Here is a 15,041-nt window from a genome sequence, read left to right as displayed (position 1 = left end):
CAATTGAAATAGGGTTTAAGATCTGGCACCACACACACACACCAGAAAGAAAAGACTCGCACCCACACTAAGTTGTATGAGAAATGTTTTTTGTTTTTTATTCATTTATGAGCTGTTCTCCTCTCTGATTAATGGAATGAATGAGAATCGGTAGGTTATTTACATGTTTCCAGACAGTCCCAAAAATTTCTGAAGAAAAGTGGAGGAGGTGAGGTGGTAGAAGATGCAGTTTTGTGGTGTAGAAAAAGCTGTTATCTTGAAGGCGAGGATGGGGGAGGCCTCGCTGAGGGACACAAGCCATGTGTGGAGCTTGTGAATGAAGTCTATAAAAAAAGTCTAATGGGGTAAAGTCTGGACCTTCAGTTCCCATATCTACTGTAGAACCGGCATCATTGCATTCTGGAAAAAACCCACTCAAGAATAGCCAGTACATTCCTCACGTGAAGCTGTGTTGTTTTCAAGTCAGGGCCTTTAAACATTTGGCAGGTGTAAAAAACAAATGTTATGTTATTTAATATTAATGTTATATTACTTCTAGTCATCTGTAGTTTTATGGGTTACATCGTTTTTTCAAAATCTTGTAGGCTATCACATGAGTAAAGACTAGTCAGTTACTATAATAGGACACGGGAGGATTCTAGCTGCCATAGTGGCCCTTTCTGAGACTGCTCTCTAATCTAAAACATTGGTTTTACCACAGGCTTCTATGGCCTGACCTGGGTAGGGGAAGTGGTCTGTATAGTCCTGGTACAGTAGAGACTCTCTGACTGCTCCAGGGTGAAGTTTCCCCCAGGTGCAGATCTAGGATAAGCTTCCCTTCCCTCAATCCTAACCTTAACCATTGGGGGGAAAATGCTAAATTGACCCAAGATCAGTGTCTAGGGGCAACTTCACCTTACACCTCAAACTTGAAACAGGGATAGTGTTTCACAATAGTGACACCCTGTTCATAATTTCACAGTTTAATCAATAATTGAGGTATTAGTTGTGGGGGAAAAGAGCATACCCATAGGTTCTTTAGAACCAGAATAAGGGAGCACTGTATTAGAATAATCGTTTTTCTGATGTAGACTTTAATAATTTCTTTAAAAATAAAATGTTAAAGGAGGTGGTGGTAAAAGAAAACAAAAAAATATATATTCATATTTAAATATATTTGATACTTTTGTATTTATATATGATTAAAAATGCAACGAAAATAATTCCCATAGTATTAGTGCTTAAGTAAAGTTCAATATAGACTTTTATTATAACAAAATAGGCAGTTTACGGAGGGTTAAATATATGTTAAAATCTCATTGTACAATAAAGTTGTTACATTTTTGCATTTGCAATTTGCTGACAAACCTAAGGACACCTAAAAATGGCAGTTCCTTACTTTCGCATCTGTAAAAGGACTCTCAAAAACAATTCAAACGATCAAAGATGGTCATTTAAACAGCAAGACACAGCTTAAAAACTCTCCATAGTTCTTACACTGATCTCAAACTCAAGTTCTAGAGGGCACTATGTGTTTTAGTAGGAGCAATATCACATTTTGCTCCTGAAAATGTCAATATTAGTCCAGAAATCAAACACTCATGTAGGATGCAAATGATATCTTTGCTAAAAGAATTACAACCGTACAAACAGTAATGCTGTTTCCGTCACACAGTTCTTGTTAAGAGCAGAGGTCAGAGTAAAACCCTTTGAATGGACACACTACACACACTCTACCCTCCAGGACTTGAGTTGAAGAACCCTGTTCAATCAAGTGCCGCACAAGAAACATCTGTGTGCCGCTCAAAGACACAAAATCCAATGGCTTTCTAACATGGATACACTGGTAAGGAGCGGGGGGAAAAGTGAATACAACTGTGTAAAAAAAAAAAAGAAGAAGAGTACTATGATAAATTTGCTGAAGGATGAAGATTGGGGGGTAAAAGAAAGTGGAAAAAGGTAATAAAAAGACATGCTGTTAAAGCTATCACGTGCAAAGTTTTGCTTTGTGTTTCCGCTACTTATAACCTAATGCTTCCTTCCTTCTTCTTCGATTCGGAAAAAAAAACTAGACTTAAAAAGGAGGTACCTTTAAGCCGCGAGTCACTTAAACGTTGTTTCACTTTCCTTTCTTCGTAGAAAGTCACCTCCTTTAAGCATTAAGGAACTGTACCGTTTTAACAACATCATCTGCCGCTCTGGCTATTTGTTGTTGTCATCACTGGCCATCACTGTCACTTCTCGGTCAGTGGGACCGAAGACTTAGGTCATGAGAGAAGCCTGGCAGAGGAGGGGGATTGAGGAAGAAGGGGGTGATAAGGTTCGGACCGTTTGGGAGATAGTAGGGTAGTGTTGCCAGTTTCAGCAGAACAGGGCATAAATCATAAATAAAAAGGAGAGGAGGACGACGGGGGAGTAGAAAGTGTTGTGACCTCTTCATAATTTCTCCTTGGATAGCACCCATATGAACGGGCCAGACTGTTCCTCTATGATCTGCTTGACTTGCTCGTAGATCTCCTCCAAGGTGTCTCCTTGAACGATGGCTGAAACAGAGACAAAAAAGGCTTAGTGACTGGTTAAGCTTAGCTCGTGGCTTCTCATCCAATAGCCTTTATATGCATCTACTATGCATCTACTTGTAATGCTGTGTGTACTCTGTTGCTTTCATCGTAATTTCTTTGCCTGTGAAGCCCCTTAAAGATTTCCCTGTGTTAAAAAAAGGGTGCTACACACATACAAATAAAGTAAACAATTAAATGTTAAACTAACCGTCCCATGTCATGCCAAGGTCACAGAGAAATGGGTTAGTTTGTCACCTGTAAAATGCTCGGTGAACTCCTGCTCCAGCTTGGCGGCTCTGTCAAAGGTCTTCCTGCCCTGCTCCTCCGTCAGCCTCTTATTCATCTCCCTGATAGAAAGGGAGAGAACAGCACAATGAAAACCCTGTACACAACAGTGCGTCTAGATCCAGGTACTAATTCCGGCAAGAACAACTAGCTATCCAAAACAAATGTAGAAAGACACACCGATAACCGACCTAAACTTCTTATTTTAAAAATGTTAATTGCAGAGTGCATGATACAGGCTTTTGCGCCAGTTAAGCGCCAAACCGACGGAGCTAATAACGACCATCAAGTCTGCTAAACTAAGCTGACAGTTGTACCAGGTGGATGAGCATCTAAAGCTGACAGAGAATCAGCTCCCACTCACATGATGTTCTCCACGGACTTGGGTTTGATGAAAACGGCGATGGGATGGAGCTGGGCCAGCTGCAGCCTCTTGATGGCGTTGCCCGACACATCCAGGATGCAGTGTTTGCCCTTAGGGAGGGAACAGAGAAATCTGGTGGGTGTAGTGTTGTCACGATACAGAAACACAAACCAGACTGAACTCTATGATATGCTTTATGTAAAATATTGTTTGCTGTGCCGGAGTCAGGTGTAGTGGCCTAAGCTCCCGACTCTGGACCACATATGCACCCTGGCGATAGCGATTCGAGCCCCGTCTTGGCCAACTTCTGTCTATGCCCCTACCATCTGTCTCCCTCTACATTTCCCGCTGTACTGTCAAAAGAATACAAATATGATGTGCTGTAGCTTGGAAAATAAACAGATCTGACTTTGGGTGACAACATAAGGCATAACTCCTATTAACTGGAGCAGGATTTCACAGAGCCCTGAATGAGCACCTCTGCTTAGTGAGAGAACCTAAAGTTAAACAATGGCGACCCCTTTTAGCCACCTAGGGTACATGTATGTCTATGCATATTCCTAAAAATCTAAGGGTATATTTATCTACTGGAAATTACAGGGCATCTTACAGACTGTTGCTTTTAAGGCTGAACACACTCAAGCCAGTTACATCCAGGGTGGGAATAAACCAGCCTTGGTTGAAAGTACGTCAATACAACCAGAAACCAGCTTTGCCCGCCATGGTGGGACTGCACACAGTGAATAAGTTCCGCTAAGGATGGCCTTCTATTTGGTCCACGTACCTTCTCTGCCACCTCACGCACCGACTGCACGCTGGTCCCGTACAGGTGGTTGTTGTACTGGCCTGCCTCGATAAACTTGTGGTCCTGGATGTCCTTCTCCATCTGCTCCCTGGACACCACAAAGTGGTAGTCCCTGGTATCCACCTCATAGTCCCGCTTAGGTCTGGTTGTGTCTTGGGGGAAAGGAAAGGTCCAGTGTTAGACGTATGGCGGAAACTCCCTCTTTCCCATCCTTACATTAATCCAATGCTTTTAAATGTGTGGGGAAGAGTGTTTTGAACAGAGTATAAAAGAGTGCCATTTGGGATGCATATTTTGTGAGCATTAGTAAGAAGAGATCAGCTCAGACTGCGTGACCAAATGGTTTGCCTGCAAGTAGAGAAATTCCTATTTTCACCTTGGACAATATTATGCATGAAGAGAAAGTTACCATTGTAATGAATGGTGCACGTTTTCTCAGCCACAACTTGTGTTTGAGGTACTAAATAACCTTGCCATGAAATTGTAAAAGCGCTGTCCATTACCAGGGCAAACACATAAGACAAGTAACATTACACTCACGGGGTACACAGGACCCAAATTTGTCGGGGAACTCCGATATCAGGTCGTCGTTTACCCGATCCTTCATGGGACCGAGAATAATCACTGGACGGGTGTAGTTCACTGATGGGAGAACAAAAAGCCAACAGCTAAGATTGTGTTTGAAGAATCCAAACACAGTCCAGCAATTTGGAAAAACATCACACTTCTAACTGAAATTGTGTTTTTACACACCAACGCCTCCTGAAGCTTTACACATTGAAATCAAACGTGATTTAAATGTTAACAAGGCACCAAAGGTTTTTGACTGTGATGGAGAAAAAGAGGCTCACCTTCCTGTTGACTGACTGGCTCGTAGGACAGCACGTACTCCTCTTGACCACCTGAGAACAACGAGTGACCACAGAAGAACCATGCTTTGCATCACACAAGAGTACAGAAAATAATTCCACATGGATACTTTTCTGTATATATCTATGTTGTTTTTTATACGCTATGCAAGTGACGCGGCAAGTAGCTTTGTCGTTTTTTTGAACTTTTGTAGGCATTTTGAATGGTCTCCAGCGCAGGAAAATTATGAAAGGCATCTGGCAGAAGTAAATTAATCCACAAACACGACTATAATTTGTTATATAGCTTATATATCAGTGTTTTCAAGAATTTGGTGATATAATCGTCAAGCCCATTCAATAGATCAGGGACATGAACACGAAAGTATGACATAGGAATGCGTCACTTGCACACGGTATTGAAGTGACTATTTGAAACCACAAGCTTGGTATACATTGGTTAGCTGACGTCATAAAAACGATGTGCACGCTTCCATGGGGAAAAAGTCAGTGTGTTGTTCTGATTCTGGATGGCCAGGTTGCTAGCAAGAATGACAAGAAACTGCCATGTGGGGAATCATAAGTGGCAAGTTTCAGCTTGTTATTGATACCATGCCTTGCTTCAAGTTGTTTTGACGGATTTCGTGTCAATGCTAATATGGCTAATATTTCGCTAGCTAGCTAACCAACAACTGTAACGATGTATTTGAGAGACAAGTGCTCATTGTGAAAATGTATTTATGTTTTCAATAAACATAGAAATATAGCTTAAATGTTGTCAACAATCTAAGCCAACCACGTCTGTTTTGGCCCTTAGTTTCACAAGCCTCGGTTTTGTTGCTAAACAACCAACCCGTCTATAGCTCACGATCCTAGAACAATTTTCCTTGGTCTTAGGATGAGAGCTTTGGAGCAATGGTATGGGCAAAAGTTTGATCAGAGGATCATTGAATTTATGCAAATTGAGTTGGTTGGAGGTCATGTTGAATGAACATATGGCTAAGCTGGTTATACAAGAGCTGAGCAGTAAGTGATCTCTTTAATTCGGCGAAACAATGGTTGCACCACAAATGACATCCTAATCCCTACATAGTGCACTACTTGCCCTATGGGCTCTGGTTAAAAGTAGTGCGCTATATAGGGAATAGGGTGCCATTTGGGACGTAGATGTTGCGGTAGCGTAATTAACATCCCTGTGTTATGAGTCTGACCAATATTTATGTTCATACACAATGTGTTAAGAAGATTAAAATAGCAGATCAGACATTAACAAAAACTGAGACCTCTTGTTCCAAATGGACCCGAGAACAGTCACACCCGTTCTGAAAAGGCCAGTAAAAAAAGTAATAAATAAATAAAAACTGTTCCTTGTGTTTCGATGGCATATTCAAAACGTTATAGCCTATTCTTTTATTGTTTTTTACTTTCCTAAAATATGACTTGTCCATCACGGTACAGCTGTCGGAGATCTGAGCACTAAATGCATCAGGGCATTGCGCGCATAGGCCCCCAAAGAAATCTTGAGTGGCTACGGATACAGAGTTTCTGTATCCTAATTTGCCCAGGCTAAAAATACGGATATTTCTGTGCATGTGCAGGATAATTTTTCTATCTAGCCGAGTGCCCACTCCGCTGCCTTACGTAGCTGCTGTGCTGAGTGCTCCGCTGCCATTCCCCCCTCCTTGATCGCCTTTGTCTGGTCACTGGTGTAGCCTACAAACTTCATGTTGTACACAAAACTGTTCAAACTACTGCATTTCATGCCTCAGTAAGCATAAGCGCGATTTCAAGTTCTTTTTTTTCAGGAGGGGAGTAGGCATGGCCTAACATTTTTAGAAGCATTAAACCAGAACCTTGATACTGTTTGACATCTAAGGTTTAACATTAGTCATGAAGATTAGGCTAATTCGTTTTTTCAAAACGTGTTTCGCTAGACTGCCTGTTTGTGTCATGCTTATGTTTGCAATATTGACAACAAAGTTTGTACGAACATGTCGATAATGTATTTTGTGTAAAATGCATGATTTGAGAAAATAAACTGCACATTTTAAAGGAACCCGTTGACTGTCTTTTAGCTAGCTAGGTCTTTTTAATGGTCTAAATTTGCACTAAGAATCGCTAGATAAAGAAAGTCAACAGGTTCCTTTAAAAATTGCAGTTATCAAATCGTGCATCTATTGACAAGTTTTACACAAAATACATTATCGACATGTTCGTACAAACTTTGTTGTCAGTATTGCAAACATAAGCATGACACAGGCAGTCCAGCGATTTCATGTTCTTCTTAGCTGCGGAGTTACATGCAGCTATTTACTCTCACCACGATATCAGCATATACGGCATAACTATGGCACCGGGCAATGCAAAACGAACTCAGCAATTGTCAGACTATTTTCACCGGTCTGGATACACGCTCGACTGCCTAGAATCTAGGGGTACCCAGATGTGGAACGCATCAAGACACAGACACGCAGTCTAATAATAGATGTAATTATATTTTTTCCATCATCATTGCAATCATTGGCTATGCTGCACAGGAGGCAGACAGGCAGTCAAGTAGTGTTCTTTTTTCAGGAACCTATGATATGGCAGCAACTATAAAGATTAGCCTACATCATCACTAAAAATGCTGATCATTTTTTTCTCCAAAGTGTAGGGACTGCGTCCTGCTTGTGCAACTGCAATATCCATTACAACAGACAGAGAAGGTTGTAGCTTTCATAATATATGTTTTGGAATGTTCGTTCAAATCGCCACTGGGTTTTTATTTCAGCTGTTCAGAAATATGAGGCAGTGACATGGGCTACATTCTCATGGTTCAGAAGAGGGTGAGTAAAGAACAAGACGTGAAGAGAGGGGGAGTGTGAGCAGCAGCTACGTTAGAAAAACGAATGTGTGCGTAAAACAATACATGCACAGAACGTGATCTGGATCCTTAGCTTTAAGAAAGACGTTTTCGATGGGTGGGCGGGGGCAGAGCGTAGGCGAACATTACATATCCGTAGCCACAGCCTTAATTAAGCTGACAGTCCCCAAAATCAGGCACTATAATTACTTTTTAAAATATGTATACATTTACATGACTTATTGTATTGATTTCCCACCATTTTATAAGTCAGAAGACAACAATCCAGACCTTCCTAGGACATTATAAAGGTCCTCTTTCGAATTAACTTGTATTTGCCTCCCTCTGGTGGTCGGCTGCATCATTACATCGATTTATCTCACTTCACTACAACCTTATGTCAAAAGGGCGGTCCTTAGGAAAACATTTATCCAGCTCGACTGCTTCACGGCACAGACATGCCAAAGCAATCGCTGAATTTGTCTCGAGCAGGCGGATATAAATACATAACTTTCATAGCTCTACGATAAAGAATGCGACCTACAACTTTCTTAAACCTAAAAAAGTAATTTTGTGTGCCATTTTTATCCTTGTCAGATAGGGTACTACTGCTATAGGGCCTTCTAACATCCACAGTGCATTGAACGTGGACGGAATCACGGAATCCAGACATTAAAACGGAATTCAACAATATTAGAAAGTGTATTGAACTTAGTAGTGAATCAACTAAATGTATTGACAATTAATTAATTAGCCCCAGTTTGGTGCCGGAGGGGATGGCTGCCGTTTTACGGGCTCCTAACTAACTGTGCTATTTTGTGTGTTTTTTTCGCATTGTTTGTAAATTATTTTGTACATAATGTTTCTGCTACTGTCTCTTATGACCGAAAATAGCTTCTGGATATCAGAACAGCGATTATTCACTTCGAACTGAACAAAGATTTTTTATTTAATAAGTCCGACTGCTTCTCAGAGACCAGGCCCAAATCCCCGTCATTCGCGTGAAAAGACGGAAATGGAGGGGGCGGAGATCAGGGTTCTATTGGCCAATGTGCAATCACTGGAGAATAACACTGGATGATCGCCTTTCAAGACTATCCTACAAACGGGACATTAAAAACTGTAATATCTTATGTTTCACCGAGTTGTGGCTGAACGACGACACAGATAATATAAAGTTGGCTGGGTTTTCCGTGCGTCGGCAGGACAGAACAGCTACGTCTGCTAAGACGAGGGGTGTGTGTGTGTCTATTTGTCAGTAACAGCTGGTGCGCGATGTCTAATATTAAGGAAGTCTCGAGGTATTGCTTGCCTGAGGTAGAGTACCTCATGATAAGTTGTAGACCACACTATCTACCAAGAGAGTTTTCATCTATATTTTTCGTAGCTGTCTATTTACCACCACAAACTGATGCTGGCACTAAGACTGCACTCAACAAGCTGTATCAGGCTATAAGCAAACAAGAAAATGCTCATCCAGAAGCAGAGCTCCTAGTGGCCGGGGTCTTTAACGCAGGCAAAATTTCTACCAGCATGTCACATGTGCAACCAGAGGAAAGAAAACACTAGACCGCCTATACTCCACACACAGACACACATACAAAGCTCTCTCTCACCCTCCATTTGGCAAATATGACCATAATTCTATCCTCCGGATTCCTGCTTACAAGCAAAAACAAAAGCAGGAAGTACCAGTGACTCGCTCAATACGGAAGTGCTCAGATGATGCGGATGCTACGCTACAGGACTGTTTTGCTAGCACGGACTAGAATATGTTCCGGGATTCATTCAATGGCATTGAGGAGTATACCACCTCAGTCACCGGGTTCATCAATAAGTGCATCGGCAACGTCGTCCCCACAATGACCGTACATACATATCCCAACCAGAAGCCATGAATTACAGGCAACATCCTCACCGAGCTAAAGGCTAGAGCTGCCGCTTTCAGGGAGCGGGACACTAATCCAGACGCTTATAAGAAATCCCGCTATGCCCTCAGACGAACAATCAAACAGGCAAAGCGTCAATACATGACTAAGATTGAATCCTACTACACCGGCTCTAACGCTCGTCAGATGTGGCAGGGCTTACAAACTATTACAAAGAGAAACCCAGCCGCGAGCTGCTCAGTGACACAAGCCTACCAGACGAGCTAAATGCATTTTATGCTCGCTTCGAGGCAAGCAACACTGAAGCATGCATGAGAGAACCAGCTGTTCCGGACAACTGTGTGATCACGCTCTCCGTAGCCAATGTGAGCAAGACCTTTAAATAGGTCAACATTCACAAGGCCATGGGGCCAGACAGATTACCAGGACGTGTACTCACAGCATACGCGGACCAACTGGCAAGTGTCTTCACTGACATTTTTAACCTTTCCCTGACCGAGTCTGTAATACCTACATGGTTCAAGCAGACCACCATAGTCCCTGTGCCCAAGAAAGCGAAGGTAACCAGCCTAAATGACTACCTCCATGTAGCACTCACGTCGGTAGCCATGAAGTGCTTTGAAAGGCTGGTCATGGCTCACATCAACACCATCATCGCGGAAAACCCTAGACCCACTCCAATTTGTATATCGCCCCAACAGATCCACAGATGACGCAATCTCAATCGCACTCCACACTGCCCTTTCCCACCTGGACAAAAGGAACACCTATGTGAGAATGCTGTTCATTGACTACAGCTCAGCGTTAAACACCATAGTGCCCACAAAGCTCATCACTAAGCTAAGGACCCTGCGACTAAACACCTCCCTCTGCAACTGGATCCTGGACTTCTTGACGGGCCGCCCCCAGGTGGTAAGGGTAGGCAACAACACATCTGCTTAGTCCCCTCCTGTACTCCCTGTTCACCCATGACTGCATGGCCAAGCACGACTCCAACACCATCATTAAGTTTGCTGACGACACAACAATGCTAGGCCTGAACACCGACAACGATGAGACAGCCTATAGGGAGGAGGTCAGAGACCTGGCAGTGTGGTGCCAGGACAACAACCTCTCCCTCAACGTGAGCAAGACAAAGGAGCTGATTGTGGACTACAGGAAAAGGAGGGCTGAACACGCCCCCATTCTCATCGACGGGGCTGTAGTAGAGCGGGTCGAGAGTTTCAAGTTTCTTGGTGTCCACATCACCAATAAACTATCATGGTCCAAACACACCAAGACAGTCGTGAGGAAGGCATGACAACACCTTTTCCTCCTCAGGAGACTGAAAAGATTTGGCATGGGTCCCAAGATCCTCAAACAGTTCTACAGCTGCACCATCAAGAGCATCCTGACCGGTTGCATCACCGCCTTGTATGGCAACTGCTCGGCATCCGACCGTAAGGCGCTAGAGGGTAGTGCGTACGGCCCAGTACATCACTGGGGCCAAGCTTCCTGCCATCCAGGACCTATTTACTAGGCGGTGTCAGAGGAAGGCCCAAAAAATGGTCAAAGACTCCAGTCACCCAAGTCATAGACTGTTCTCTCTGCTACCGCACGGCAAGCGGTACCGGAGCGCCAAGTCTAGGTCCAAAAGGCTCCTTAACAGCTTCTACCCCCAAGCCATAAGACTGCTGAACAATTAATCAAATGGCCACCCGGACTATTTACATTGACACCCCCCGCCCCCCTTTTGTTTTTACACTGCTGCTACTCGCTGTTTATCACCCCTACCTATATGTACAAATTACCTCGACTAACCTGTACCCCCGCATATTGACTCAGTACCGGTACCCCCTGTATATAGCCTCATTATTGTTATTTTATTGTGTTATTTGTATTTCATTTTTTACTTTAGTTTATTTAGTAAATATTTTCTTAACTCTATTTCTTGAACTGTATTGTTGGTTAAGGGCTTGTAAGTAAGCATTTCACAGTAATGTCTTCACCTGTTGTATTTGGCGCATGTGACAAAACATTTGATTTTGATTTGAAGTTCATCATAAGACATGAACAGAATGCATCAGTGATTCGTATTTTCTAGTTAGAGGCAACAAACGTTCCTTTCTATTAGAGGCAACAAGAATTCCACTTCTGTATGTTCGGTGTGCGCGTGCACCACTTTGTGTAGCCGTTGATGCTAATGAAAAGTCTTCTAGTAGATGGAAAGGCTTTCCCAAAAACCTTCTCAATTAAATGTTAACTACAAAGTAGCCTATGATAAACTGGCAGAATGATACAGTATCACGATTATTTGCATCAATCCAGTGGGTATTTGTTTAGCAAACTCTACCATCACGTGCTCTACAAAAACCCGCTAAACAGCAGCCTCTTGCTAGGTGCGCACTGGAATTAAAGGGTAATTACGCCCCAAAATATACATTTCAAACATTTTTCCCAGACCTCAAAAGTGGTATTCTGGCGTGGTTTAGGCATTGTTGTGGACTTAGAAGTACAATTAAAGTGTGATTTTGAGAGCGAAAACCTGAAAAGAAAATTGGGGAAACGTAAACCTGGAAAAACTAAATGGAGAAAACGATATTTGGGAAAAAAACAACTGAATCAGGCAAAAAATACAACTGATTTTATAGGGCCCTACATATAGGTGACCCGTTTCAAGAAGCTAGGCGTATTGATTAGGACGGCTATTCCCAAACTGGGGTAAGCGCATTGCCGTCGGGGATACGCCAAATAAAAATGTGATTCACATTTTCAAAACGTCCATTTAGATTTTCGAACGCGGCTATACATTTGGGTGATGGTTTAACTGCCGAAAATACAATTAAACCATCTAGTGTTCAGCGAAATAACAACACAATGTCAAATGGTAGCCTAGTCAAATAATTAACATCCAATCACATTAACCGTTACTCTCTCGCGGGAATTCTACTAACGGTCCGTATGTAGCCAAACGTAGCTGCTGCTCATTCCGTTTGCTTGAAAATTGATTAATGGTTAAAATCAGTAAGGCCCGTGTCCATAGAGACACATACCAGCTCTACAGGTAGTACTGCTACTACCAGCAGTACTACACCTGCACCTGTCGACGACACAAGTTGTTCTGCTTCCACGAGCACATCCAAAGCTAGCATCAGTAATTCTACATTTGTTGCTAGCCCAGCTAGCATGGACACTGACAGTTGTGAATCTGATGCAGCCGAAGAGCTACTGCCACTTTACCCGGGAAAGCACCGAACAACAGACAGGTACGTTGGACCATCGAAGAGGCGCAAATATGATGAGAACAACCTTTTATTTGGGCTTCACTTATATAGGGAGTAGTGCCTTTCCTCAGCCACAGTGTGTTATATGTGCTAAAGTACTACCTCACAACTCGATGAAACCTTCACTCTTGCGCAGACATTTAGAATGTGCTAAAGTACTACCTCACAACTCGATGAAACCTTCACTCTTGGGCAGACATTTAGAAACGAAACATGCCAATTTGAAAAATAAGCCACAGGAGTTTTTTTGTTGTTGAGAGAATTAAGACGACTTTCGAGTAGTAAGACATGTATAAAAGTAACAGATGCCATTAATAAGAAGGGGCTAGAAGCGTCTTATATGGTGAGCTACCGAGTGGCTAGGACAGGCAAGCCCCATACTATTGTGGAGGACTTCATTCTTCCTGCTGCCGCGGATATGGCTGGGACAATGCTGGGGGAAAAAGGCCCAAAAAACTATACAGACAATGCCTTCATCAAACAACACTGTTTCATGACGCATCAGTGACATGGCAGGAGACGTTTTGAAACAATTACTGCTTCGCATACAAGCCAGTGAATTCTATGCGTTACAGCTGGATGAGTCAACAGACGTGGCGGGCCTGGCACAGCTCCTGGTATATGTCCGTTACGTTTATGGGGGGTCAATTAAGGAAGACATCCTCTCCTGCAAACCACTGGAAACCAGGAGAGGATATTTTTAAAGTACTGGACAGCTTTGTGACATCAAATGGACTTTGGTGGTCAAGATGTGTTGGTATCTGTACTGATGGCGCAAAAGCCATGACAGGGAGACATAGTGGAGTGGTAACGCGCGTGCAAGCAGTTGCTCCTGACGCCACTTGGGGATACTGCAGCATCCACGAGAGGCTCTTGCTGCCAGGGGAATGCCTGACAGCTTGAAAGACGTTTTGGACACAGTGAAAATGGTTAACTTTGTTAAAGCAAGGCCCCTGAACTCTCGTGTATTTTCTGCATTATGCAATGATATGGGCAGCGACCATGTAACGCTTTTACAACATACAGAAGTGCGCTGGTTATCAAGGGGCAAAGTATTGACACGTTTTTTTTAATTTTTTTATTGAGAGACGAGCTTAAAGTTTTCTTTACTGACCATAATTTTCACTTGTTTGACCGCTTGCATGATGACGAGTTTCTCACATGACTGGCCTATCTGGGTGATGTTTTTTCTCGCCTGAATGATCTGAATCTAGGATTACAGGGACTCTCCGCAACTATATTCAATGTGCGGGACAGAATTTAGGCTATGATTAAGAAGTTGGAGCTCTTCTCTGTCTGCATTAACAAGGACAACACAAGGTCTTTCCATCATTGTATGATTTTTTATGTGCAAAACTCAGGCTTACGGACAATGTCAAATGTGATATAGCGAAGCACCTGAGTGAGCTGGGTGCGCAATTACGCAGGTACTTTCCTGAAACGGACGACACAAACAACTGGATTCGTTATCCCTTTCATGCCCTGCCTCCAGTCCACTTACCGATATCTGAACAAGAGAGCCTCATCGAAATTGCAACAAGCGGTTCTGTGAAAATTGAATTTAATCAGAAGTCACTGCCAGATTTCTGGATAGGGCTGAGCTCAGAGTATCATGCCTTGGCAAATCGCGCTGTTAAGACACTGATGCCCTTTCCAACCATGTACCTATGTGAGAGTGGATTCTCGGCCCTAACTAGCATGAAAACTAAATACAGGCACAGACTGTGTGTGGAAAATGATTTAAGACTGAGACTCTCTCCAATACAACCCAACATTGCAGAGTTATGTGCATCGTTTCAAGCACACCCTTCTCATTAACCTGTGGTGAGTTATTCACAATTTTTGATGAACAAATAAGGCTTTATATGTAAGATGGCTAAATAAAGAGCCAAATTATAGATTATGATTATTATTTGTGCCCTGGTCCTATAAGAGTTCTTCGTCACTTCCCATGAGCCGGGTTGTGACAAAAACTCACACTCATTCTTATGTTTAATAAATGTATCATATAGTGTGTGTGGCAGGCTTACAATGATGGCAAAAAACAACATTTGAGAGTGCGCTGACCCTGGTACGCAGCTGGTGGTTGAATGTTTGAAGGGGTACGGGACTATACAAAGTTTGGGAACCACTGGATTAGGATATAGTCCAAGGCTTAAATAGTGGATTTTTATCTGGATTTTTTTTCTTATTGTAGGCTAC

General features: G+C 42.7%; 1 protein-coding gene across 19 annotated transcripts in view; it reads right to left on the bottom strand.

Moving 5' to 3' along the window:
* Positions 1–1,225: 1,225 nt before the first annotated feature.
* Positions 1,226–15,041, bottom strand: part of dlg1b (discs large MAGUK scaffold protein 1b) — a 269,133-nt gene continuing 255,317 nt past the window's right edge. For all 19 annotated transcript variants that reach the window (XM_045206188.1, XM_045206189.1, XM_045206190.1 and 16 more), the window contains 6 exons: positions 4,846–4,896; positions 4,535–4,636; positions 3,974–4,146; positions 3,190–3,299; positions 2,796–2,887; positions 1,226–2,522 (listed from right to left, as the gene is read on the bottom strand). In XM_045206188.1, coding sequence (XP_045062123.1) covers positions 2,416–2,522; positions 2,796–2,887; positions 3,190–3,299; positions 3,974–4,146; positions 4,535–4,636; positions 4,846–4,896 — 635 coding nt within the window. In that variant the 3' untranslated portion in view covers positions 1,226–2,415. The remainder of the gene's footprint in view (positions 2,523–2,795; positions 2,888–3,189; positions 3,300–3,973; positions 4,147–4,534; positions 4,637–4,845; positions 4,897–15,041) is intronic.

Source organism: Coregonus clupeaformis, chromosome 21 (assembly GCF_020615455.1).
Source record: "Coregonus clupeaformis isolate EN_2021a chromosome 21, ASM2061545v1, whole genome shotgun sequence".
NCBI lineage: Eukaryota > Metazoa > Chordata > Actinopteri > Salmoniformes > Salmonidae > Coregonus > Coregonus clupeaformis.
This window is presented reverse-complemented; position numbering and strand designations above follow the sequence as displayed.